The 26969-nt window shown below is 40.5% G+C and overlaps 1 protein-coding gene across 6 annotated transcripts in view; it reads right to left on the bottom strand.

Moving 5' to 3' along the window:
• LOC147166297 (capping protein, Arp2/3 and myosin-I linker protein 3-like) overlaps positions 1-26969 on the bottom strand; it is a 28676-nt gene continuing 1707 nt past the window's right edge. For 2 of the 6 annotated variants that reach the window (XM_086089306.1, XM_086089304.1), the window contains 41 exons: positions 26180-26274; positions 22259-22309; positions 22137-22196; positions 21532-21653; positions 21339-21433; positions 20561-20631; positions 19696-19769; positions 19544-19619; positions 19374-19462; positions 18899-18993; positions 17673-17759; positions 17421-17530; positions 17263-17340; positions 17116-17192; positions 16092-16196; positions 15581-15650; positions 15275-15356; positions 15062-15158; positions 14777-14831; positions 14246-14418; positions 14062-14130; positions 12426-12519; positions 12258-12356; positions 11251-11370; positions 11060-11173; positions 10742-10917; positions 9797-9884; positions 9611-9730; positions 8994-9060; positions 8436-8623; positions 7607-7686; positions 6494-6655; positions 4645-4819; positions 3623-4280; positions 3359-3459; positions 3151-3277; positions 2091-2162; positions 1869-1976; positions 757-1046; positions 501-575; positions 1-133 (listed from right to left, as the gene is read on the bottom strand). In XM_086089306.1, the coding sequence (XP_085945432.1) occupies positions 1006-1046; positions 1869-1976; positions 2091-2162; positions 3151-3277; positions 3359-3459; positions 3623-4280; positions 4645-4819; positions 6494-6655; positions 7607-7686; positions 8436-8623; positions 8994-9060; positions 9611-9730; positions 9797-9884; positions 10742-10917; positions 11060-11173; positions 11251-11370; positions 12258-12356; positions 12426-12519; positions 14062-14130; positions 14246-14418; positions 14777-14831; positions 15062-15158; positions 15275-15356; positions 15581-15650; positions 16092-16196; positions 17116-17192; positions 17263-17340; positions 17421-17530; positions 17673-17759; positions 18899-18993; positions 19374-19462; positions 19544-19619; positions 19696-19769; positions 20561-20631; positions 21339-21433; positions 21532-21653; positions 22137-22196; positions 22259-22309; positions 26180-26274 (4421 nt within the window). In that variant the 3' untranslated portion in view covers positions 1-133; positions 501-575; positions 757-1005. Of the gene's footprint in view, positions 134-500; positions 576-648; positions 1047-1868; positions 1977-2090; positions 2163-3150; positions 3278-3358; positions 3460-3622; positions 4281-4644; positions 4820-6493; positions 6656-7606; positions 7687-8435; positions 8624-8993; positions 9061-9610; positions 9731-9796; positions 9885-10741; positions 10918-11059; positions 11174-11250; positions 11371-12257; positions 12357-12425; positions 12520-14061; positions 14131-14245; positions 14419-14776; positions 14832-15061; positions 15159-15274; positions 15357-15580; positions 15651-16091; positions 16197-17115; positions 17193-17262; positions 17341-17420; positions 17531-17672; positions 17760-18898; positions 18994-19373; positions 19463-19543; positions 19620-19695; positions 19770-20560; positions 20632-21338; positions 21434-21531; positions 21654-22136; positions 22197-22258; positions 22310-26179; positions 26275-26969 lie in introns of those variants that run through there. The other 4 variants (XM_086089309.1, XM_086089307.1, XM_086089310.1 and 1 more) reach the window with 4 other exon arrangements.

Raw genomic sequence — 26969 nt, 5'->3', positions numbered from 1 at the left:
TGATCAGTCGCCCCCTGCTGTTCCATATTCTCCAGCTTGTGGCGGGAAATGCTGTCGCCATGCCAACACAGGAAGGGTGGCGGATGGGGTGGGAGGGTTGACATGATTTCTGAGGCGTATAAATAGCATCCACCTGTGATGGCGAAAATCAAAGCAGCCGCGCTTCACACAGTAAATGCTTGTGAGCACTTGAGTCATTAATGGCTCCAAATGGACGTTTAGCGCTTCGTTTCAGACAACGCCGCCGGACTAATGGCAGATAATGAGGCATTTTAATGTGGCAGAGTCTTGAGTAAAGAGCACAAGCAGATGCTGAAAAGTTTTGTATAGCAAGAAATAACCGTAACAGGGGGGGGTTAACCAGAAACTCAAATCACAGAGAGGAGTAATACATGTTTACTGAGTGGTTTAAATGGACTCATTTCTACCCCCCACCCCCCCCCCCCCCCCCCTGGTGAAATACAAGAATAAAGGATGGGTTTGGTGTTGGAGAGCCTGACCTCAAGTCCATGGCGCGCCTTTGGCAGCTGGTACGACAGCAGTGTCACAAATACTCTTCTGGCTGGATGAATGAACTAATAAGCAAAACATTTAAAAAATGAGTAAAATTCAAAAGCAAAGTACAAAAACAGTCTGGAAAAAACGATGTATCCATTACATTTTTATTCATACATTCATTCATACAGTGTGTTTGTGATATAGAGGGGTGCTCATACACTATATTGATTTTTCTCTCTCTATAAAATATAATATCACCTTTCAGATATAAATCCTCAAGTCATGTTCAAGGCAGTCGGCTGTGTCGGCGGGCACTCCAGTTGTAGAAATCACATTCTAATAATATGACTAAAAAAAAACAGGACGTTTTACAAGCCACGAGTCAGATCGGGGGCGATGATAATGGTACGAGGGGGTCTTCGCAAGAAGCAAACAGTGTTAAATGAGTGGAGCAGATTTGCGCGTGTGTGGGTGTGGGTGGGTGCTATCCGCCCTGCTGTGACATCATCACACCAGCTCACTGTGACCGGGTCCGGTGTTGAAGCTGTCTGTGAAGACAAACAGATAATAAGATGATTTATGTCAAATATAATATGTCCAAGCTTATCCATCTAAAGTAAGAATCATGACAGGCGTTTTACTCCTATGTCATTATAAATACAATAATAATTTATTGGTAAATCCTTGAATTGATCATCAAATGCTGTGCTCTTCCCACATTAGGCAGCAGAGAGGGGGGGGGGGGGGGGTGGTCATGATAATTTAGCGTCACCTATACGCCTCGGGTGAATTCCGTAGTAAGAATTGGTCAAGATCTGTGTAATTCGCTCAAAATGACCATTACAAACAAAAATGTCTGACTTCCTGTTTAATTTCAGACATGGGTCCTTGAGACTTTTTTTATGCGTCTTGTTATGATATAAATTTTCACAAAATTTTATGTTGACCGGAGAATCTGGTGGTGGGGGCTATTTTTTTCTTCTTCTAACTTCGCAAGGGCCATTACTGATGGAGAAATGACTGCATCACACCAAAATGGCTAACTTCCTGTTCAAATTCAGTTCCTGAGACTTTGTCCTTTATGATAGACATGTACACCATTTTTGCGACTTTTTTTCTTTCTTTTTAAATTTGCCTGGGGGCATTACTGATTGAGTTTCGGGGAATTTAGTGCTTGGGACCCCTTGATTATAGTAATTTTACCAGTTTACAAAAACTGTTTAGTTTTCTAGCACATTGATGGCCAAAAAAGACTTTTGGTTACCTTTTTAAATCGTGGAAATTTCAATACAAGACAAACACCACACTAACAATGTTGCATGCTTCCACAATCACAAACAGACAAATATATATAAAAAGCAGACATGTACCAGACAAGTCCAGTGACTTATTTCTGTTTTGGGGCAGTCTAGGCTTTTTCTCTGGGGGTTTGCGATTTGGGGGCTTCTCAATGCTATTGGGGCTGTCCCTGTCCGTGCCTGAGTTCATCGAGGACATGGAGGAGACATTGAGCAACGTTAGCAAGATACAAAATGCTATGCACATACGCTACGTTGACATATAGACTTGCTGACCACATCAATAGGCGATACCTGCATCGCACGACATGGCTTTTCGATTCCTCTGGGGCTTGACGGGCGCCTGAGGCCGCATTCCTTCTTCGCCTGAATGAGGGACAGGAAACAATAGGAAGCACACCTGATTGATTCATTCATTGGGCAAATCTTGTTGCAGGTCAAACCTGCCCATTTATAGGTTTGAAAAAATACAAATGCAATAAATGGGCCATCATATTTTGACATCATACTTCATCGACATTAAAAAATGCTTGGCAGTTTAGCGTCGCTCTTCTATCTTGGATACCGGCTTCCGATTGGGTCCCATGTAAAAGTTTGTCAAAGTACAAAATGGCTGCTTCAAACCAAAATGGCTGACTTCCTGTGCAAATGGAGGCATGGGTTCTTAAAGCTTTTTCGTATGTCACAATAGACATTTTTTTTGCACCAGAGTCCAAGTGAGATTCACTTGATTGATTCTGAGTATTTGCCAATTCCGAGTCCTGATCCAATACTTTGGCAATTCATTAACAAGAGAAAAAAAAAGACTTATTTTTCATTCCATACAAACACAAAATGTTAGATTGTGTAAAATGCAACTAAGCTATAGCATTATTTTTTCGCTTTGTTACATTAAAAAATGAAGATTTTTTTTTTTTGACACGATACCGATCAGTTGCAAATGCCGAATTACCACTTTGAGAATTCCAAGTTCTTCTAACTTGGGAATTAGCTCAAATGAGCCACAATAGAAGCCTGTGTCCTAGACAGGTGGGCGACATTACATTGCCAAGCTTTTTTGCCTAAGCCATCTAATGAAGGCGGAGAATCGTGTCAAAGTTTGATGATTATTTGCTAGAAAAAGACGGCACAATCACATTTATTTTTGTCGTTACATGACAGAAAGTCAACGGCCTTCGTCGAGCACGTCGTGGGAAATGAGCTATTTATAAATCGACAACATTGACACATCTGTCATTGTGACTGTCACCTATTTGTCCCTCTGCGCTTTAAAGCGGTTGTGCAAAAATAACAACAACGTTTACATGGCAAGTGTGAGGCTGAAATTCCAAAAAAAGAGTTCATTTTCACCGACCTTGACTGGAAGATCTGTCAGGCAGCCCGTGCACAGGTCTGCTGAATGGAGGGGGCAAAGGTGGAGGGGGCAAGCTCCTCTCCGGAGCCGGTTCTTTCAGGAAAGTCACATATGATGTCGTCTTTGGCTGTTCACCCCGATAAGTACGTGTGTTAATTAATGTGTAAAGTGATTAACTGGAAGAATATTTTTCATCATTGCCTCACACCTTTTCAGGAATCGGTGGAGGTTGACCCTCCAGATCTCTTCTCTTTTCCTGGTCCTTCTTGTCCATCCTGGCCGGCTCCCCCTCGCCATCGTCATCCTCTTCTGCAGCAACAGAGGAATACTCGCTGTTGTATTTTGTATTACCTCCCCCAAGTAGTTTCATCAAATATAATATAGCAATACTCACAGGCATCAACCGCCATATAGCATGGGAACACTGTACTCTTAATAGAAATAAACAGCTACCGTTGTCATGTTTTCTTACCAGGTAGCGTATCGGAGCTCTCCAACCGATGCCTTTGCCTCAATTTGGACAAGTTGGGTTTGCTACTTTGCGGCGGGGGTTCAGGTTTCGCCACGCAGGACACTGGCCGCCCCGCGTAGCCGCTCCTCCACCCATCTACGCTAGCATCAGGACTGACGCGTCTTTCCCCCTGTGCGTCTACCTCCGTGCTCACTTCCTGTTTGGGCGACGGCGTCCTGTCCGAAGGGTACGGCGGCAACGGCCTTTGAGTAAAGTGAAGCGCCTGGGCTTGTCTGTCCGCCTTCCACACACTCCTGTCCGTCCACTGGGCGTCCAGCTGTACGTCCGTCTGCTTGCCTTCCGACCACGAGCGATCAATCTGCCTGCCGGCCAGTCGCTGTCTCTCCATCTTGCGATCGATCTGCCACTGCGTGTGTCTTTCTGCCGTCCACTGTCTGTCCATTTGTCGGTCCGTGTGTCTGTCGACGGTCCACGCCTCTCCCGGCCTCTCGTCCGAGCGCCGCCTCTGTGTGTGCCGCTTGCCCGACTTGCCGTCTATCCAAATGTCCTCGGCTTGCAGCACCTCGCTTGTTCTTTGCTTATCATCCGCCCAGTATTTGTCGGCCTCCATTTGCGAATGCTCGGGCATTGCATCCTTTTCGGAGCGCTGTTGAAAAGTCTAAATACGGTAATCTGGTTAATATTGCGTTTGCAGCAAAATCCAGCCGTTTTAATCAATTTTAGAAGGCAGGCATTTTGCCACTTGCTCTTGAGTAAAAATGACATCACAGTTGCAATCAGAGCTCAGCTTCGGAAATCAGGTGAGCTGTGATTGGTTGTTGCCTGTGGTAAAATGGCCATCCCCTGAGATGTATAGAAACGGCAGAATTTTGCTGCATAACTCTTATTCCACAAATGTAATATTAATCAGAATGTCATGTTTAGACTAGTGAGGTCACATGTAACATATTATTGTTAAGAAATGTTTAAGGTTGACTTCCCCTTTAAGACGGCTTTTACAGTTAACTTGATTGCGACTGTACCTCAGTGGGGGAGTAAAAGGGGTGTTTGCCTCCTCCCATCCCTGAATGTGGAATGCCTGGCATTGGCGGCGGCGGACTCAAAACGAGAGTATTCTTCCCATCGGGTCCGTCTACAGGAGACCTGGCGGCAGACTTTGGGGGCTGGAGGAGGGTGTACACGTTCTCTGTGGCCATCCTGGAGATAGAACACAGTTAGCAGAACAGTCAAGACAAACAGTAACTACACTTAAAGGATCTTTGTGCAGTTTGTCACTTTTTTACTTGCAACTGCCACCTCTGGCCCAAAGCGTAACTGCAGCAACTGTGTCAGGCTCATTCATTGTGCGCGTGCGAGTACGTGCACGATCTCAAAGCGACAGCCACAGTTGACAAACGAAGACATGACTTTAAATGAGGTAAGAAACTGTGGAGTGTGCAGGGTCCAGTCAGTGTAAAACATTCAGGGCTCTTCATACTCATCTGGGCATTTGTGGAGCATCCATAATGTAAAAAAAAAGCTTTAACATTACCTTTTTAAATGGCACAATACACATATAAGAACAGTGTTCATTTTAATTTTAATTTAGTTTTAGTTTTTAGTCTTTTGACTAAAATCAATTAAAGTTTTAAAGTCATAATTTAGTCATCTGAGAGCATTTTTAGTCAATTAAATTGACAATTTATTCAAAGTTTTCTTTCAGCATCCATTGAAACTTTTATACAACTATTATATAACACAGCTATTTTTAACTGTAGTTTAAAACGCAAGACACATTTAAAACAACTGTGTTGTTATTAAACTTTGTTTCAATGAAACATGTTTTGAATTGACAATAATATGCCGCCCTAAAACTTTTCACCTAAATAAATACATTTTGTAAAAAATGCATAATTGCCTGAGATTAATCTTACAACTGCACAACAAATGTAAACATGTTTGAACATTAAATAAAGTGCAGTGAACAGTTTTTGAGTGGTTCTTTTCTCCCACCTGCATTTCATTCCTTCTTCTGATTAGATTTTGTGAATTTTCATCACAGTGTTGTTTTAGTTTTAGTCATTGACAAAATCGTCATCGTCTCAATGAATGGCTTCTATTTTAATTTGCGTTTTATTTTTGTCTGAAAAAAAAATTGTGACGAAAAATATGATGAAAATGTTTCCTCGACGAAATTATCACTGCTAAAGAAAACCAGGTAATTTCTTTACATTGTCTTTTTTCATTATTTAAAAAAAAAAAAATGTGTTTATACAATTCACTGCTACCGTTCTTTACAAAAAAAAAAATCATGATTTTTGGGGCTTCAACTGATTAAAGTGACAAAAAAATAATGACCAACTGACAGTGTGAATATGAGAATGGTTGTTTGATTTTCTCTATATGTGACCCTGCACAGGAAAAACAAAAATAAAATAAATTAATGGACAAGGTTTACTGTAGTCATTTTCTGGCACAGATAAGCGCAAGCTGCTGGCTGTCGTCGGCATCTGTGTCCTCACGCTTGTGTACAGTGTACACCATAAGTCGCTTGGCATATTTAGATGAGGCACATATTTGTCGGGGATATTTGTGAGATTCACGGCCGCCAAGTGTCCTCAAAAGAACTACGAAGAAGCATTTTAGGGCACTCAAAAGATGCGGAGCAGATGGTATTTTGGTAGCGTCATCTTTTAACAGCTAAAAGAAGGTAAAGATTCATTGTTAATGGAACACCGAGCAGGACCGAGACCACAGCTATGTGAACCACAATATTACCAGGATTTTTACATGTAATATTTTGGTAATTTTGGTACCTTTCCCTTAGAATTAAGAAAATTATGAGTCTGGCAGACAAATGAAAGGGGCTTTTTATATATTAAATATACAAACCCGGTTGGTGCCGTAGTAACGGCGTGATCGCTGTAAAAGTCGGCATCGGACTCCTGGTTGGGCAGCGTCTGGTTGCGGTTTCTGCGGAAACCGAAGATGGCGAGTACGTTCCTCCTCTTCTTCCTCCTCAGTGAGTGTGTGTTGTGCAGAGAGGAGAGTTGACTGGAGGAGAAGAAGACGGTCAGAGTTGGTGTTTCAGACAAACTCGGCGACTCCGTCTGGCACAATCATGCCACGTGTCCTCGGTCAACTCTGTCAGGACCTCATTGGATAAAACACCCGCGTGTTTGCGGTTTCACCTTCTGCTGTTTGACTGTTGCTAGGCAACATCTCCCCGGATACAATGGTTTATATCGTTAAATTCCTCCTCTTACTTTGTCATTTTATATTCCAATGCAGAATTTTCTTCAAGGATATTGGAATATAAAAAAATAAATCGCTATAACTTTTTACATTTTGTAGTGTGGCAGATTTCTTCTAAATTAAGTACAGCGTTTAAAGATCCTCAATGTTTCTTATAACCAAAACTCTCACTTCATTGGTGCATTCAAGGAACCTTTTGAAAAATAAGAACTAAGGAAAGAATGAAATGAAATGCATCTTTTATTGCTGCAGATTTCTCCTCAAAATGAAGTATTTCATGGTGCATTCAAGTACCCTTGAACACATAAAATGAAGGTGTAAGCACTGCAATTCTGTAAGCATTTTATAGTGTGCCAGAATTATTATAAATTAAGTATTTAATAAAGAGCAAAAAACAACAACATTTTGTTTGTGCATTCAAGGACCCTTGGACAAATGAGAAAGACTTAAGAGTTGATTTCAAAGACTAATGCACATTACACTGTGCTTTTTAGGCAACTCTATCATGGGAGATTACTTCTGAAATTAATTACTAATTCGCTAATGTCTCAAAAAGTCACACTTCACTAGTGCATTAAATAACCCTCGGACAAACAGTATTTAATTAGCTTAAGTCCCAATATGTTCAAAAACACTCATCCCTGGTGCATTCAAGGCACCTTGGACAAATGAGACCAAAGTGCTGAGTTCAATGAATAATAAAAATTAAGATTGAAGAGATTTTAACAATGGGAAAAAGGAAACACTTACCTATCTGGAAGGACTCTTTTAGTATAAAAATCTGGCAGTCCATCATCCAGTGGGCTTATTCCTCCATTTTCACTACAATGCTGATCACACAGAACATGACACATGAAATGTGTTTAAGGCTTACTTCACTTCCAGTACGTTCTATTTATAAATGCAATCAAAGAAATGGATTGCCATCTCCAGTGAGATGACGTGAGCCAAGTGCAGCCATCTAATCTGTATAGATTGCCCCATATGGAGAGAACAATTGTGTGTGTGTCAGCCATTAAGTAGTCTTGGGAAGTAACAAATTTAACAAAAGTAACACAACTCATGACTGTACTCAAGCAGATTATTGAGTATTTATTTTTTGACAACTTTGTACTTTTACACCCAACATTTGATAACTGACGGTGTCCTACTCCCTGCTTTGTTAAAAGTAATAATTTTGCTTTACCAGTACAGTGATGCCTTGACTTAAGAGTTTAGAACATTCCGTCACCATGCTCGTGACTCAAAACACTTGTAACTCAAATCATATTTCCCCACTGAGGTCAATGGAAATCCCATTAATCCATTACATCCCCGTAATGTGCTCCTGATGTGTGCATTTTGGCCACCAGATGGCAGCAAAATACAGACATACAGAAACACACAAAGAAGAAGCTGCAGTAATATTAGTTGTTCTTCACGGAGGATAAAGAATATACGTTCATGTGTTGCCGCATTGTATTAATTATTTTCATATATAGTACCTGTATTATGTATTTCTACTTTCGTAAAAAATGTGAATCCTACTAATGGCTGGATTAACAGAGGAAATAGATATTTGGAGTGAAAGGCCCCTCACCGTCTCGGCTGGTAGGTATCCTCCTTTGTGCCTGCGTGGAGGCCTTGGACGTACCCTGGTCACGTGGTGGAGTGGCAGACCCTGCGTGGGCAACTCAGACAGGCCCTCCCAAGAGGCTGAGCGGGACAGAGGTGTGGAGTAGGACGGGATGGAAGGGGGCGGCGAGGAGCTGGAGTCGTCACAGAGACCTGAGGGCCAAGACAATATAGATGAGTACACCCGGGACTGGTCGCTGGTAAGAATCAAACTCGTAAGCTCTGACTGTGAGGCAGACATGCAATCCATTAGTACACCATACTGCCGGTAACAGCTAACAATCAATTGATATTTGATTGTTAATCTTCCCTATCATCAATCAGGAAAATTCCTTGAAATGTCCATTACAGTTTAGCCGCCACTGAAAAAAGCATCGAGTCATCTTTCAGACGGCAACACCGCAAAGGGGAAAAAATGGGCTCATCAGAAAGTACGCTAATGGAGCAATTTGTGTCACTGCAGGGGGGTTTGGCGGTCTGACGGGAAAAAGGAGGGAGAGGCGGGATGTGTGGCTCTACTCACTCAGCCTGGTGGAGACGGGTCGTATTCGTCTTGTTCTCGAGCTGCGCTTCTTAATGGCGATTGTGTCCTGGAAGGGAGGAAGATGCTGAAAGACTTGAGACAGAAACATGGCATCTAGACCAAAGAATACAAAGACAGCCAGTGGGAGTTTCAAAAACACAAAGCTGCTTTTAAAGCCTCTTTCTGTTGCAGCAAATGTTCTGCACAAACTAAAAAGAGAGCTAAATATAAAATGAAGATGACAGATAACACCTGAGATCCTTCAGGGTGAAAAACACAGAGCTGTTTGAGGCTTTTAATTTATACAGTTTGATTGTTAGGAAAGACACAAGAAGGTTTGCAGAGAAGTTACTTTATAAAGTGAAGAAATGGGGCTGAGAACAGACCCTTGAGGAACTCCTCTAAAGACACCCCTATAAGCTACCTTTTGTAGAGAAAACATGCAACAAAAAAAAAAGACACAAAACATTTAAAAAGCTGAGAAGAAATGACAAAAATCTAGCAAAAAAATAAAGTGCCAAAAATATACCAAAAACCTGACAAAAAGCAGGGGCACCTTATACCTGGTAGGACCAAACTATTCCCTATCGTTCTCCTTAAAGCGTACCCTCACTTACTATACTGGTGCCGAGATCCTCCTCAGTGATGTCCAAAGAGTCTCTGTGTCTGTTGAACCTCCAGCCCGTTCCGTCTTCGCACGATCCATCCCAGCGTTTGAGATGAGACACCTGCCGGGTCTGGGATGGGGAGCCATCTTTAGTAATTGTACATGTGAACATAAGCTTTGGCAATGTTGTATTTACCAGTGTCTTGTGGGAGGCGTAGAGCTCCTGCAAGATTTGGTCCACGATGGAGTTGGTGAGATAAGAGACCACAGACAATTTGACTTCTCTGCGGAAGATCAAGAAGGTAAATGAGCAAAAGCAAGTGACTTATTCATGTTTTGTTTTAAATTAGAGCTAATTGGAGTGAGTGATATCAGATATTGATATTTGACACCGTATCATACCAGACTGTTCCACCCTTACTACAGCGAAAAGAAGACAAACTATTGGTGTTGTACTTTGCTAAATAGATAACCAAGTACTTTCCCAAAAAAAGCAGAGGAACAACTGATTTTGCGCCCTTCAAAAAAGACTAACTACTGATGCTGTGTTTCCCTAATATGAAGCTCAACTATTGGTGTTGCACCTTACTAAAATAAAAACAACCTATTGATACTGTACTTTCCTAAGAGGAAAACAAACTATTAATGTCACACTTTCACAAAAAGATGGCCAGCTCTTGATGTACCACTCTCTTTAAAAGAAGACTGAAAATTGGTGTTATCCTTTCCTAAAAAGAAGACAGACTATTGATGTTGGACTTTCCTAAAAAGAAGACCAAGAATTGATGTGGCTCATTTTCCTTAAAAGAAGACAAACGATAGATGTTGCATTTTCCTAAAAAGAAGATAAACTTGTATGAAAGTGTGTTAACAAAATTAATACATTTTAAAATGAACTGATTTTTGATATATTCTCAAATGAACAAATTACTGTCTACTATATATATATATATATATATATATATACATATATATATATATATATATATATAAAATGTTATTTTATATATAAACATAAAACGTGCTAGCTAGCTTCAATATTTTCTTTTTATTAAAGAACAACATCAATAGCATGTCTTCCTTTTTTTTGTTTTTAGGAAAGTGTAAAAACAGTAGTTTGTCCACTTTATGGAAAACGTACTCTAAGGCTCGGTGGACGTCCTGCGCTGCTCTTTCCATCAGTGCGGTGCGGATGGCGGCGCGAGGTACGGACACGCGGTCCGAGACGGACGAGAGCGGCGGGGTCAGTCGCTCTGCCGCGGCGGACGACAGGGGGCAAAGCTCACGGCAGAGTGACACCATCGAATCTACAATCACCTGCACAAGAGCAGCAGTCATTTCAGATGGATTAAATGACACAATTCATTTTTTTTGTTCGCATTCAAGTGGCACAATTGGGATTTGCGTCATGAAGAAAAAAAATTGGTCTAAATGAAGTTCTTAAAAAAAAAGAAGCTACCTGAAGCTCCTTGTCAGCGGCTTTGGCAAGCTCACCAGCCAGCGAGTCCAGACGCTGGCGCACAGGCCCATCCACCGAGAGCACGTGGGCCAGCTCGCACAAGGAGGGGTACAGCTTGGAGGAGAAAACATGCGTTCAGTTTTTTTTTTTTTTTTTGCCCCACACGTGACGGAGAACTTCACAAGGCTCACCGCGCGGGAATTCCTGGCCTCCTTTAGCACTTGTTTGGCTGCTTGAATGTCATCCGCCTCTCCGACGCCTCGCAGCAGGCACACCTGCTGCTGAACACGTGCGCATAGACGCTCCATCACCTTGCAAACGAAAAAACACAATCATACAGACACACACTTTTCACAAGTTGCGATTTTTTTTCCCCAGGTTTGTCAGATGTTTGCTGTATTTTTTTGTCAGTCTTTAGTTTGGTTTATATGACTTATTTTTAGGGTTTTTTTCCCCGAAAGATTGGTATTTGCTTCAGACTTGGTCATCATTGTGTACGATTGTCAGTACTTGTTTTTTTTTGGTCATGTTTGTCAGGTCTTTTGGTCATTATTTTGTCAGATTTTTGTAAGATTTATGCCAGATGTTTTGCAGTTTCTTTTGCGCAATTTTGGCGGGTTTTGTCAGACTTCATCAGATTTTTGTCAGATTTTTGTCAGATTTTTATCAGTCTTCTTTTTTGCCAGATATTTGTATTTATTTAAGCTTTTTTGCAGTTTTTGTCGTTCTTTTGTAGTTTTTATCAGGATTGTTGTCTGATTTTTGTATTTTTTTAGATCAGATTTTTGTCTGATTATTAACAGGTTTTTGTCTGTATTTTGTAGTTTTTGTTTGGATAAGGTTTTATTTTTGTTGTCAGGCTGTATTTTGTAATTTATTGTGTGCTTTTTAAAAAAAAAATCTGTTTTTTTTTTAGTTCTTTGGTCATTCTTTTATTTTATTTTTGTTAGATTTCTATCATTTTTGTCATATTCATCAGTCTTTTTGTCCTATCTTTGTCAGAATTTTGTCAGATTTTTGTCTGTTTAGTTCGATGTTTGTCTGTTTTCTGGCTGGAATAACTATTTTTGTCTCATCTGGTATAAAATGACCACGTATTCTTATGTTGTTGCACAAACTACCGATTGCAGCATTCGCCTCTGTAATTATATTATTATGCTAAGTTTCATATAAAATCAACACTAAACACCAGCACTACCTGCTCTGCGGTGCTGGTGACGAGGCCTTGATGCAGTCGAAGAGCCTGACGCTGGGAGAACCGCTGAGTCTGGTTGTTCCTCACCAGAGCCCGCTGAATCTATGCAGGAAGTCCGGAATTAGGCACACTTAACCACCTACAAATAGGAACAAAAGACATCGCACCAACCTTGGTCAGTGCCTGCTCCGTCCTCTCTGGGGCGCTGCGGTATGCCTGACTGATGTCGCTCAGTGGGAGAGGCATGTACTGCAGGGTGAAATTACTAAAGAGGGCAGAAGAGAAGAAGTGGGAATGAGTTGCATCAGCCACACATGGTAAGCATTTATCCACGGCTACCTCCATATTTAAGGGTTAGTTAAGTTCAATATCCCCACTGGACAAGCCCATCCTATAATACCCCCCCCCCCCCCCCCCCCGTGCGAGAGAGTGAGTAATACCCTCTTCAACCATGTCCTACTTGGCCTGAAGCAACGGCTGAACATTTTCAGATAGCAAGGAGGAGAGCATCAATTTGCCAAGCTCGTGTTGCCAATTTCAACTTGGGCTGCATTTGCACTGCAAGTCTTATGACTGATAATATAACTGCACCGAAAAAAAATTCAGATAAACAACTACATGTTCGCTTATTTCTGCATTCTATAACACTCTGAGGCAGGAATGGATGAAAATTGCATCAAAACTAAAGAAAAAGAAGACAATATAAACTATATTTAGCAGCTATATGAAACATATAATATATACTAACCAATATATACATATATACTAAACATATAATATTAAGACCTGTTTTGTTTACACTTAGTAGTATGATATTTTTCAGGATAAAATACACAACAGATCCTACTAAAGGTGCTCATTTATATCAATTCTAAGATACAATGCTCTCTGTAGTCAATTTGGCTTTTTTTGTATTAACACCCAAAAATTGACACCTCATAATTAGTGCATTTTTTTACATTAAAAAACATATAGAAATATTTGCAAAATTTGGAGATACATACTGTATTTTAGTCTTCTATAACTACAAATTTTGATAAACACTTGGACACATTTTTCACACAGAGATGTATTTTTTTTCTTTTTTTAATGAATGCATTTTTAAAAACAACTTTTAGTAATCAAATACAATAATTTGGAGATACAGTACATGGTTTGTGACACCCCAACCAACTCCTTGTTTTTATTGCCCAAAAACCATTGGGGGATAAATACCTGAAACATGAAAAGAAATTCCAGTATGTTTTGTTAGTTAATTTACTTTTATGCAAAAAAGATACAGTATATGTATATATTTTTTCCACAAAAAAAACAGCAACATGCTTTTCCGAGTTATTTTTGTTTTAAAGTATAAACCATAAATTTTGTTTTTATAAGAGATTTTTTCCCCTTAAATTTTTTTTTATTTTTTTTAAACAAGCACAATTTGGTGCGTGGCTTTTATAATACTACTAATAATTACAATAATAATAAAAGTAATAATACTATTATTATTTTGAAATAAATGATTTTGTGATCTTAATGTGCGCCAAAAATAACATATGGATCAAAATAAAATTATAAAAAGAATTAGAGATGTGCTTTTCTGAATTCATGTTCAGCAAAAACCTCTAAATAATAATAACAATAATTTGGAGCTACATGCTTTTCATTTGAGTCATTTCTAAGCTGCATAATAATGGAGGAAAATAATTGCAATTGAGTGATTTAAAATGTAGTGTAAATGTAGTTTCTTTCAATTAGTGAGCAAATTTAAACCATCCAAAACCAGTCAATAAAAACACGATGGGCATTCTTATGCGCTTACTGTTCGAGTGCTCTGGCCACATCAAGAAATCCTGCTGCAGAGGTGTTGTTGCGATCCCATGTCACACTCCTGCAGTGAGCATGCACATGATGAACACCAAATCATCCACGTTTTTTTCCACCCCGTCAAACAGCTGCCTGCAACCACATCCCTTTCCCCGCTTTAATGGACTCCACATCGTTACCGGAGCGTGGTGTTGATCTGCAGGGCTTTGCTCAGCATCTTGGCGCCGATGTCGTCCATGTTGTTGCCGCTCAGGTCCACTTTCCTAAGGCAGGTGTTGCTCCCCAGGGCGTTGACCAGCACCGTGCCCCGGGAACGGAGGCGTGAGTCGGGCAGCGACAGGGTCTGCAGTGCCTGAAGCGGAATCGGGAACGTGTTTCAGTGTGATTTGATATACTTACTGTATGTATGAATTATTGACTAGACATGTGTGTATAGTTATATAGAGATGGTGGAGCACAGGGCAAACAGGGAGAAAGCAATAATTCATGTTACAGACAAACGGGACGTTAGCAGGATTTTTTTTTTCTCTCAGTATCTCCACCAAGGATGTTAGATGTCCACCCAATTTCATGTCAGTAGGTGTTTATAATCTTAATGCTCAAATTCAGGCATATTCTGAATGAAGACGTACAGTACTATCTGCTGAACATCATCTTAGTCCTTATAAAATCACAATTGGTGTCCATTTGGATGGGCCATCCTCACTCACACATTCCTCCTCTTGTATGAGCTGCACCAACTTCTGCAGGACTTCATCCAGAACCCTGCGGATGCAAAGACGTGAAGACCGAATGAGTCGAGGCTAATTATTGCAATTTTGCTGCAGCTGCATCGCGAGTCAGAAGCCGGTGGCATATGAAAAGTGAAGTAGAGTCAACAGAGCTGTTAATTCCAGCTGGCACATGCTGTGCTCACAGCATTTCATTTTATTTTTTGCAAGCATACGCACGACCCGGGACGCAAATAACCACATTAAAGGCGCGACGCAGATCACCTGTTTTTGATGTTGAAGTTCTTGCCGAGATGAAGGTGCTTTAGTGAGGGGTGTCTGGCGAGGGCGGGCAGCACCGTGAGCAAGTCTGCATCCAAACCTGTCGACACGAGAACAGATCAAAAGTCGCTCTGGGGCAAACTAGACAAAAACAGGCAAGGCCAGAGGGAGGGTAGGTGGAGGGGGCGGTGGATATGTCACCTCGTGTCACCTTACCATTGTCTGAGATGTCCAGAGTGGCGATGGAAGTGACTCTGGGAAAGAGCTCCTGGAGGACGGCGGCTCCTGCACATCGAAGCTGGAGGGTTGGAGAAAAAGGGACACAAGCACATGAATGTAGAAGAGTCGTTCATTGTTTTCTGGTTCTCTGTTGGAGTAATCCCTCATTCAAAGTCGGGGTTCCAGACACACCTCGCAATATGCCATATATTTATTTTTATATATTTTAAGCTTAAGTATAATACCAATACATTCCATACATACCAATACAGATTCAGGTATTATTTTTGTCTGCATACTCACCTCACAGCCACTGATGTCCAAATGAAGGTCGTTTATGTGAGGGTTGGAGGTTAAGCCCATGAGGAGAGCTCTGTGGAGCCAGGAAGAAGAACCTGAATATATCCCTGAACATGAAATTGGTGTTGGCATACAAATCATTGTGTGCCTGGAGTGCCTTCTCACCAATTAAAGTAAGTGTGAAATTAAACAACCAAGTAAATCTTACTACTGCACATGTCTGAAAATGTGTCTGGAAGTGAGCGCTGGATTTTACAGAATTGTGATGTTCCAGTGTGGCTACACAATGAGTTTCTCTACCCATGATTTGGAGCTAGGCTAGTTGAAGATCCAGCATTCTCAAGGAGTCACTGGCATGGTGATGAAGTGCTACTTCAAGGAGTGAAAATACAATTGATGCTTTTACTGTTTTCCAGTGCAAAGTGTAAACCGCCTTTCACCCAAAGTCAGTTGGGATCAAGTCCAGCTCACTGTGCCACCAATCAGGTACGTATTAGAGAAAATTGAGGAATACCTGAGGACGTCAGGTGGCAGTTTCATGGCGGCGAGGCTGACGTGGGTGAGGCTGAAGGCGGAGCTGAAGAACTGACGGAACAACGGCAGCGTATCCTTCCCTTTCCTGTCAGATTAAAAAAAGAACAGTAAGAGTACAGATAAGTAAAGAGGAAGCCAGATGGATGAGATGAGAGTGGCCACACAGACAAAGTGGATGCTGTTGACATGCTGAGCGCAGAGTACAGACATTGCACGCAGAGGCAGCCAATGAGTGGGGGTCACTTAAATATTCATACACAATGAGAGCTCTCAAACTGCACCCATGCAGAGCAAATACACAGTTCCAGTGAGATTCTCAAAAATATATATATGCAGTGTTGCCTTGATTCAGTTTAATTCATTCCATGACCAAGATCGTGACTCAGTTTACGTTCTGTATATCAAATCGCTTTTCCCCTATTGAAATGAAATAAACTGACATTAATCTGTGTCAGCCCTCCCAAAAAAGCCTTTTTTGTCTTCAGACCATTAAATAAAACTATATTTGGCTGTCACTATTTTTAATGATTGCTGACTTAAAATCTTTTAAAACTGAGTACTGTATATTAGTTACGGCTATCTAGCAGTATTCAAAGAACACAGCACTGAACGTAAAGTTTTTTCTATATATTTTATGCTTGCCAATTTTTGTGTGTTTGAATACATTAACAACTTGTTTAAAAAGTGTTCAACAAGTTTAAATGCACTTAAAGAATGTGTGAGGCGTAAAGCTATTTAAAAAAATGTGTATGGTTGCTCTAAAAGGCAGATTTTCACCTAATGCGGATGGGTCTGGATTGGAATATATCCCCCCCGGCAAACAGGGCTTCACTGTAATTAAATTCTGTTTTATAAAAATGAAACCAAAGTAGAGATGGAGGACAATGGCAGAATGAGAGGATATCAATAAGGGAGGACGGATGGAGCGGTAGGGAGAGTTTCAAAGGATATTGTTAAGCGTTTCAGCCCTTTGTGCTCAGGCAGTGCTCAGAGATAGGACTAACCTGTGAGAGAAGGAATTTTTTGAAAGATTCAGAAAGGAGAGATCAGCGCAACAGCCCCTCAGAAGAGCCCCAAATAGCTGCGAGAGACACGGTGGAAACGGTTAAATTTGAGTGGACGATGGGCACATTTCTTTGTTAAAGCCTTACTGAGTCCACAGAGCAATCTGTGCCCGACAGATCCAAATGCACCAGGCAGTTGGGCTGAGACAAGAAAAGATACAAGCTCTGCAAACACAGAAAGAAGAAACGTCAGTGGATTCAAGGAAAAAGTGGCTACATTCAACAAATGTACGACGCTTCCTGACCGAGGAGTCGTCCCCAGACAGGATGCCGGGGTTCTTGCTCAGGTCCAGGTGCAGAAGCGAGTTGGAGTACTCATCACTGGAGTTTAGCGCCATAGAAAGTGACACCACCCCTAAATGGTTAAACAAGCGTGAATGAGAAAAAGTGGATTGGTAGAATGTAATTTGAATTTTAGAACTGCCCTCTAATCAAAAATTGTGGGGCATCAACCAGGAAAACTACAGTTCTCATCTTTTGTCTTGCTTTTTGCGAACCTTTGGAGGTGAGCGAGGTCTTGGAGAGGTTGAGGAGACGGAGACCCTTGCTGAGATGGCACATCTGCTGGATCAGGTTGGCCATGCCTGCAAACAGGGAGATAAATAAATGTAAATAATACAGTACTTCCTTGCCACCAATTCCGATTTAAACAAGGATTTGGAAAAATCTTATCAAATCTTTGGGTATTTTAGAAAGAGCACAAAAATGGAGAATATTTTTTAGCAAATATCTGGGAAGAGATTCCACAAAAATAAATAAATAAAAACCCAAGTGAATTTTTCATTTTTTGAAGGTCAGTGGTCTGCAACCTCCGGCCCTGGTGCCATATGTGGCTGTGTATCTCTTAATTTTTTTTGGTAGAAATTAATGTTTGCTACTTAGTTTTAGTTTTTTTGAACATATTTTTTTTAAATAAAATCTGATTTAAATTAACTAATGAATTAGATTGAAAAAAAAATTTATACAAAAAAATTTCAGTCAAATTTTTATTTCAGAAATAAGAGACGAAAGGTAGATAAAAAAAAAAAGTTTTAAAAATTACCTTAAAATATCCAAAAAGGAAGAACAAAAGCAAAAAATTACCATAAAATGTTCATGAAATTGCCAAATATGTCAGACAATTGAATTTAAAAAAGCAGAGAAACAAAGTTAGCAAAAATAGAAGAAGAAATCCTGAAAATTACCATAAAAAATCCACAAAAATGCCAAAATAGAAAATTTATTTCAGAAAAGGTATGACATTTTCATGCTCAAATGTTTTATGGCTCTGGACAGATTTTTTTGGGGTAATTTATTTGGCCTAAAATGGCTCTTTTGACAGGAAAGGTTTCTGACCCGTGAAATAGGTGAATTTGTGAATAATGAACCATGAAAATGTGAGTCATTTTTGAACATTGTGGCTTGTAGCGTTGCTCTCACATTAGCACTCACAGTCACAGTCACACGCTGGTGGCTGAGGCATCCATGCGTGGTGGCAGTCAAATCATCAGGAGCAATTAGCGCTTAAGCATCTCTCTAACGGACACTTAGACACGGTCCCTAGAACTTCCAGAGATGCGTCGCCCCCTTAAAATTAAGTTCCAGTGAAGAGGCCCTGATGCTTGTCAAACATTTGATTCTTGATAGACATCGGTTAAAAATGGATGAATGGTGAAACTGAGACAGTGTGGTTGGTTATGCTTAAAGCAAAATATTCGCTTATATGCGCATGTGAGCACTCTACCTTGGTTGTCCAGAGAGTTGTGGGCCAGGTTGAGTGAGTGGATGACAGCGGCGGGGTTTTCGGAGAGAGCGGCCGACATCTTCTGTGGGAAATCTCTGCAACACAGCGTATTGATCCGAATGATAACACGTCATATGTCAAATATCTATCCATGTAGAGGATTGCGCTCTTAACATTATTGTCTATTATAATACTCAATAAGTCAGTCAAGCAAATCCAACTAACTAAACGAATAGTTAAAGATCCATATTCCACACCATGCATCAAACATCTTTGGTCCTTCTATCTGTCTATCTATGCCTTAACATACACATTTGAACATTTTTCACAAGTTCTTTCTGCTTAACATTTGAGGCTCAATCCGAGACCACTTTAAGAAGTTTCCACTTGAGCTGAACCCTCTTTCGCAGGTCAGCTGTAAAATTGATGTTAGCGCCCCTCTGGTTAGAATAAAAAAAATATATTTTTAGCTTACGATTTCAACCCAGCATTCTCCAGCGTGATCTCCTCCAGGCTGGATGATTTGCTGACTGTGTGCAGGACCTGCTCAGTCACCTCTGAGCCCTGGACACAATTAAGCATATGAGCATGTAAGCTTCCCGCTAAACAACAAAACAATACAGCCGCGGATTAATTTTCACTTGCCAAGCGCAGGTCTTTGCAATACAGCTTAGTGAACCACGTGTTGTATGCCACCGATGCTACAATCACCGCCAGATCCCTGGGGGATGGTGCGTCCACATCAGGTATTTATTAAAAAAAATTTTTTTAATATGTTTGTGTTTTTCCATCCTCACCTGCTCTCAAGGTGGCTAAAGTCCAGCAGGTTAAACTCACGGTTGTCCTGGGAATGGTAGATGGTGTCCACGTCCTAGAGGAAAGGGATGACATTTCCCACAGGTTGGAGTAAGTTACACATGTGTACAGTAAGGCATAAATCAACTCATACAATATTGCTCAGTAACAACATATATTTGCACATTAGACTCTTAGCACATAATATTTCAAATTGTTTATTATTTTATTTATTTATTTCTAAACATATTGAAGGTAATTGCTAAAAAAAAAAAAAACGTGCAAAGATTGAGAACTATGTAGTACTCAACTGTGGAGATTGTGAAATGTTTTTCACTATTTCAGTTGGCTAAAAATACGCACTTTTCGGCATGAGTTGCTCCTCCCGGACTATATAAGAACTTGAACGACTTTGTTCACATAAGCGGTTGTATGTGACGTGCAGATAGCAAGAGAGCTATGCCTACACCCTGAAAGTTCATCTTCCCTTTGGATCGTTTGCTGGCGTGGCTGCATTAGAGTGCTTTGTTGTTGGCTGCGAGTGTGTGAACATTACAAAGAGAAAAGCTAAAGAGTGAGAAAAGGGGAAACAAAGCGTGTGGAGCAGGGATTCATGCTGGCATTGCGGCTTTAGAGTGCCTTGTTGTCAGCTGTGAGTGTGCGCACATCCCAGAGAGAAAAACTAAATTAGGTGCACATTGTCTAGAAAATGCAAACGGGCAAGTCTAAGCCAAGTTCAGTCTTTTCTAAGTTTTAACCAAGAAAATCCAAAGTTCTACAATTGAAGTCATGCGACTCGACTCCCCCACCTCTGACATTACTCACCCGCCTGTTGGCATGGTGAAACATTTCAAAGCACTTACTTACCCACTGCACTTCCTCCTTGCAGCTGATGCCATTATAGTCGCACAGAGCGGCGTAGGTCTCTGAAAAGCCTCCTGAGGGCGGCAACAGACGTCAGCAAGTTTTTCTTTCTTTGAGAAAATAAACATCTGGGAGACTAAATGTATGAAAGATGACTTCCTCTTGTGTTGGGTGACCATAATTTGGATATAAAAAAATTAGAGCATGGATGGTTCCAAGTACTGTATGTGTGTGTTGCTATTTTTGTATAGATGTCTATCCATCTATATTCACCAAAATCTCAAGATCGTAAGTATACCACATTATATGGAAAAGAACGCTCATGATCTCTATCTATCTATCTATCTATCTATCTATCTATCTATCTATCTATCTATCTATCTATCTATCTATCTATCTATCTATCTATCTATCTATCTATCTATCTATCTATCTATCTATCTATCTATCTATCTATCTATCTATCTATCTATCTATCTATCTATCTATCTATCTATCTATCTATCTATCTATCTATCTATCTATCTATCTATCTATCTATCTATCTATCTATCTATCTATCTATCTATCTATCTATCTATCTATCTATCTATCTATCTATCTATCTATCTATCTATCTATCTATCTATCTATCTAGTTTCTTACTGGCCAATAAAACAAATGTGGGAGTTAAGGAGGAGGCAGCATGTACAACAGTATATACAATACGTTGACTTATTTTTCAAGTTATTTGATGTTCATCCTAACTAAAATCTTTGTACGTGTATGTTATTTTTCTTACCGCACGCCCGCTGGGTTTCCACCGACGTCTCCGAGCTAGGCGAATACTTCCTGCTGCCATCGGAAAGATCGCTGTCAGAGTGACAGATGGATGGGCTGCAGCAGTCACGCAAACACAAAAGGAGTAAAGATGGAGATCTCAGGGGCGTTAGGATTATTATTATGTCTTCCAGTTGAGAACTGGTGAGTCTTACGCAAACACTGAGTTGTTGAATATCCGTGAGAGTGCATAATTGATGTGGCTGACCACATGGTTGAGGTGGTCACGTGACTCGAACCTCAGGCAGCAGGTGGACTTGTCGGTGTCGATAATGACCTGCGCAGGAAACTTTTTTAGACTTGGTTAGGTACACTAAAAAAATAATGAAAGAACTGTTAAACATTCTGCTTTTATTTACACAGTATTTTTTTTATTCTGATATTCGACAGAATACATTTCTGATAACTAACTAATCAGCCAATTAAAAGAAAGAAAAAAAAACAAATCTGCAAAATTGGGCAAAAAATTGGGCATTTTTTTCAGAATTTTAAAAGAGCTAATATCGAACAATTAAATCAGCCGGCCACTTAATCGGCCGCGCCCTGATACAAAGATAACATGACCATTTAATCAATGAGTGAAAAGCGATATTTTGCTATATTTGGTCTCAAAACACTAAATCGAGATGGAACTTCTGGGAACTATTAAGAAACTACAACACTGCAATATACAAAAATAAAACAGTGTTTATATTTACAAAAGCAGAATTTTTGATCAGCTAATATTCAATCTACTGTATAACCTTGTGTCGAAACTCACCTGGTGATCCGGGTGTGAATTCAAAGCTCGGATCTCCAAGAAGTTAAACGTGGATTCAATCTGTCATCGAACATTCAGTTAGAGAAGATTCCTAATTTAGGTGGAAATGTACATCGCTGTACCTTGGCGGGAATCTTGGGCGCCAGGAAGTAAAGACGCCACATCGCCAGCACCTGAGTAGAGACAAAACATATCGATGCATTGTTGTGGAAAAGTTTGCTGCTGAATCACACCACCCAGCAGAAAACAGTCCAGAGAGTTTTAATGGTTATGATAGGACGGAAACGTTCTGCACAATATACAAGACAGTGAGGATGAGTCTCCTATCTTGCTTTCTGTCCATGCTCACATATTGATCCCACTAAAAGCCCCTCTGTGTTGGGGAGATGACTTCATAGATTCAGGCAAGGGAAAAAAATGTTCAACTCACATTCTCACAAAAGATATATCATTAGTGATATGTCTAGCAAGAGCAAATGTCAAAGTGGCTCATATATCTGCACAAAGAGGCCTTGGGCTCGACAAGCCACCACAACCTTCCTACCACATTTACATTAGCGCTTTGGGGAAACACATTATTTCTTCAGCATTTGAGTTGTAATATGTGTTGGGCTAGGTTAGTTCAACTCCAGCAACTAAAAGATATCAAGACATAAAACTTACAATACAGTGGTACCTTGAGATACGAGTTTAATTCATTCTGTAAACACACTTATCTCAAATCGTACCATTGAAATTAATAACCGTACCGGCCACTCAAATAAATGGAACAAAAATGTGTGTCATGTGTTTTTAATAAGAGTAATAGCAAACTATAAAATTGTACTTTATATAAAACCCCAGACTTTATTAAAAGCTGTTGAATACCCCAAAACTGACTTTAAAGTGAATGCCAGAAGCCACTTCCATTGGTAAGAAAGCTAATCGTCTGTGTTCACATCTACAATGGCGCAAATAGCCATTCTACTCCATGTTTTCTGCTAAACTTACGCTAGGTATCAAAATAAAGCCCATTAAATCAGACTTGTTTCATGTATTGTCACAAATGAACAATAAATAAATAAATATGGTGGCCCTAACACGTCAAAAATACGCTACATATTAAAAAATACACTTACATTATATAGTAGCACATACAGTATACTGGACTTTCGTGCTAACAACCCCAGGCTATGCTAGCAGTCAGATTGACTCTTGACAAACAGAGCTAGCTGCCTAATTCGCTTAGCATCCTCTAGTTTGACATAATTCTGACCAGCTACCAACCCTATTTCTGAAGAACACCACATGGAGTATGTAGTCCACATCCATCCTCATTGATGAATGACAACTCAAAAAGTCAGGTAGTGTCTCGCAGAGAGCCAAAGAGGTAACTTTTTGGCAGGTTGATGCTCTCCACCAGCAGCAAAGAGCACTGCCCTCTGCTACTCTTGCTCACATCTTCTGCACCGTCGCCCCCAATCATTTACTTCATACACTCTGAAGGTCCGGCTAAAACACTCCCTCGAGACCAAAGACTCTCCATGTGTTTCCTCCATTACCAATGAAAACCAAGAACTGGAAGCTTTCAAACAAACGCTACTGAACAAAACAACTCTGCAATTCAAATGTATTATTTAAAAAATCCAAAATAGCTAAATGGCGAAAATGTAAAATTTTTACCAATGCTTATGGGCGGAGCATGGTGGTACATTTGTTCATGACTAGCAAACCACAGGAAGTCTGCCAACTTGATTTGAAGCTGCCATTTTAGGGTAATTTTGGCCATTTGTAGGACTGCTATGAAGATTAACTTGTCTTACAAATTTTGTCGAATTGCGACCCAATTTCAATGTGCCAGTTTTACTTAGCAACACACAGTTTAGTAGGCATGTCTATCATAAGTTGGACCACAAAAAAAAGGTCTGACAAATCCATGCTTCAAAAGACACAGGAAATCTGCCGTTTTTGATTTTAAGGCAGTTCAGTGCCATTGTTTGATTGTGACTGAATTTAAACCATGTAGTGGACAGGGCAACTCTATAAAAATGCAACATTTGACAGTCTTTGATGACTCTATATAAAACAATTAAAAATAAACTCTGCAAGGTTAGAGCTTGACCAAATCTCTTGTGTGTAGTAATGAAGGTGATGAATTCAATACATAATTGTCTTCAACCTCTGTTTACTCAAGACCTTCCCCTCCATCAAGGGCATATTCATGTTTCTCTGTACTTTGGATAAATTGTTAAAACTGTTCAAAACGTGGAGGCTCTTACATGAATAGCAATGACACTTAGTATGATGCCCTCATGTCAACGTGGGAGCTTGGCACGTGTTTGTGAGAGCCACCACCTGCCGGCTTATGTGGCGTGTAAGGAGTCTGAGGTGGACTACTTCCAAACATGCACAGGAGAGGGATGCTCGATAGATAGACTGAGTCGATAAAGCCCGATTGTATCACATTACAGTAATGAGTCGGCAGTTGGAGGCATAGTTAAGAGTAAACGGATGTGAAGCGCGCTGACGCAGCAGGAGGGACATCATTACGACCGCGCAACTACTACAACAGAACAGAACTGAACTCTTCCGAACTCTTCAATCGTCTACAGTCTTTCATGTGTCAGAGCCCAAAGCACGGAATGTAACCTCCAGTGCGTTTTGACTCATCTGACTTCGCACTCCCATCCACCCACTCAATGTTCCTGAGGATTACGAACATGACACTGAAGTGCATTTAAAAATCCCTGAACCAGCGTGGCTGATCAAACTCAGATCGAGCTCTAAAATCTACTACGCGGGGGCCCAGTAGGGGCGACATAACCCAGGCATCCCCTTCTAAAGAGAAAGCGGTAAATGAGAGGTGCTATGGAGGGAGATTATTGGAAGGATTTTTTTTAGACATATCAAAGTGCGTGGAAATCAAAGGCTGCACATGCAAGAATTTTTTTTTATTTAACTGCCTGCTCTTGCCACACGATGAATCATTAACACATCCACAAAGCAGCACAAGCTGCCAAAAGCCAGACCCGCTCAGGCCGGGATAAAAGCTCATTGGCCTATCGGGGTTTTGCAGGCAGGACAACTGCGGCTACTGTAGGTTTTAAGTCATAAAACCAAAAGTGATTGAACGTTGTATAAATCTTGATCTAAATCCTTCTCATGAGTCACGGCTGCAGTTGATGCAAAGCCACTGGCTTCACCCTTTTCATCAATTCCAAGTTCATAGCGGGCGAGCTGATTGCGCCAGATTGAATCTAGATAAACTGGCAATACTTTACTCCAGCAAACAAAAAAAGAGATCTTGCATCTCTGCCCCATATTCTCAGATGAAAGTGCCCTGGACTCAAACGCCGTGGACTGCTCAGCCCCCCTACTGCCTCCACGGTGGCATCTAAGGAACCCACCCTCCTACCCTAGTCTTTTTTTCGTGTGCTTAACAAAATCCCCTTTTCAACAAGCTGTACAATTTGGTACAATTGGAGATGCCATAGAAAAATAGTTGGGAAAGCTATCAAAAGTAGTAGCCAGACATCACTTTTTGGCACCCTCCCTTTGTGCTGGAGGGTAACATCGCAGTCTAGTGGTTGTTCAACAGAGGATCCTCTCTACTCGCTAATGATACGTATGGCAGAAAGTTTTTCTAGCACAATGGCTCCCAAGATTCAACCGCTAGTCACTTATTGGTCAAGCAAATTATTCATTGTCACAAACTGAACAAACATGCTAACGTTAGCTTGCCCCTTTAGCTCTAGACATTCCATTTGGCTAAAGAGGCCTGCTTTCTTTATGACCCTTGAGTCCTCCAGAATAAAAAAAATAATCACAAGTAGATGAGTTTGCGATTGGTGCATACATCAGACCATCGTACCTTGCCATGTTGACGTCCATTAGCATGTCTCGTTTTGAACGACACATTCCATGTGGTGTAAATTGACGTGGAAAACTGGGCACTATACAAACCGACTCGTCACACTACTACTACTACTACTACTACTACTACTACTACTACTACTAATAATAATAATAATAATAATAAATACTAACGAAGCCTTCAAGCTTACCAGTATCCGGTCCTCTGTTTTACCACTCTTGGTGTCGAGCTTAATACCGCAAATGAACTTGATGGTTGATTTTTCGACGACCTTCCTGATACTGTCTGTGGATGAAAGAGACAAGAAGATGACACTTAGTGAAGTATTTTCTAATTAATTAACAATCAATGAGTTTCCCATGACATGACAGACATTTGAGCACATACTTGTTGCTAGTTATATATTCACTTTGTGTTCCAACATGCTAGCCTGAATAACACAAAATACATACAGTGGCACTAGGAAATTTAAATATACCAGTAGACAACAAATTGTTTGGTAAATTGTGACATCCACGGAAGCAGCATTTTCGCACCGTAGGCAAGCACATGTTCTAGTAATAGAAATGAGTCATGTAATTATTATTACAGCTGATGAGGGTCCATGCCCAATAAATCAGGAAAACTGATTTCATGACCCATGGGCGCTCCTGGAATATGCAGGTGTATCTAATTAAGTATCTTGTGTGTGCGTCATCTGCAGGTGAGCTAGAGCCTATCACATGTGACTTTCAGGCGATAGCTGGGGTACACCTTTGACTGATCGTTAAGTCAATCACAGGGCACATATAGACAAACAATCATCTACACTCACATTTGCAACTAAGGGCAATTCCGAGTATTCAGTGAACCTAACTGTCATGTTTTTGAAATGTGGCAGCATGCAAACTGAGCTGAGGTTCAAACTTGAGACTGCTCAACTGTGAGAGCGACGTGTCACTCACCAGTCCACTGCAATGCCCTTCAGGTGAATTACAGAA

Source organism: Leptonotus elevatus, chromosome 11 (assembly GCF_054856555.1).
Source record: "Leptonotus elevatus isolate MCC_2025b chromosome 11, RoL_Lele_1.0, whole genome shotgun sequence".
NCBI lineage: Eukaryota > Metazoa > Chordata > Actinopteri > Syngnathiformes > Syngnathidae > Leptonotus > Leptonotus elevatus.
This window is presented reverse-complemented; position numbering and strand designations above follow the sequence as displayed.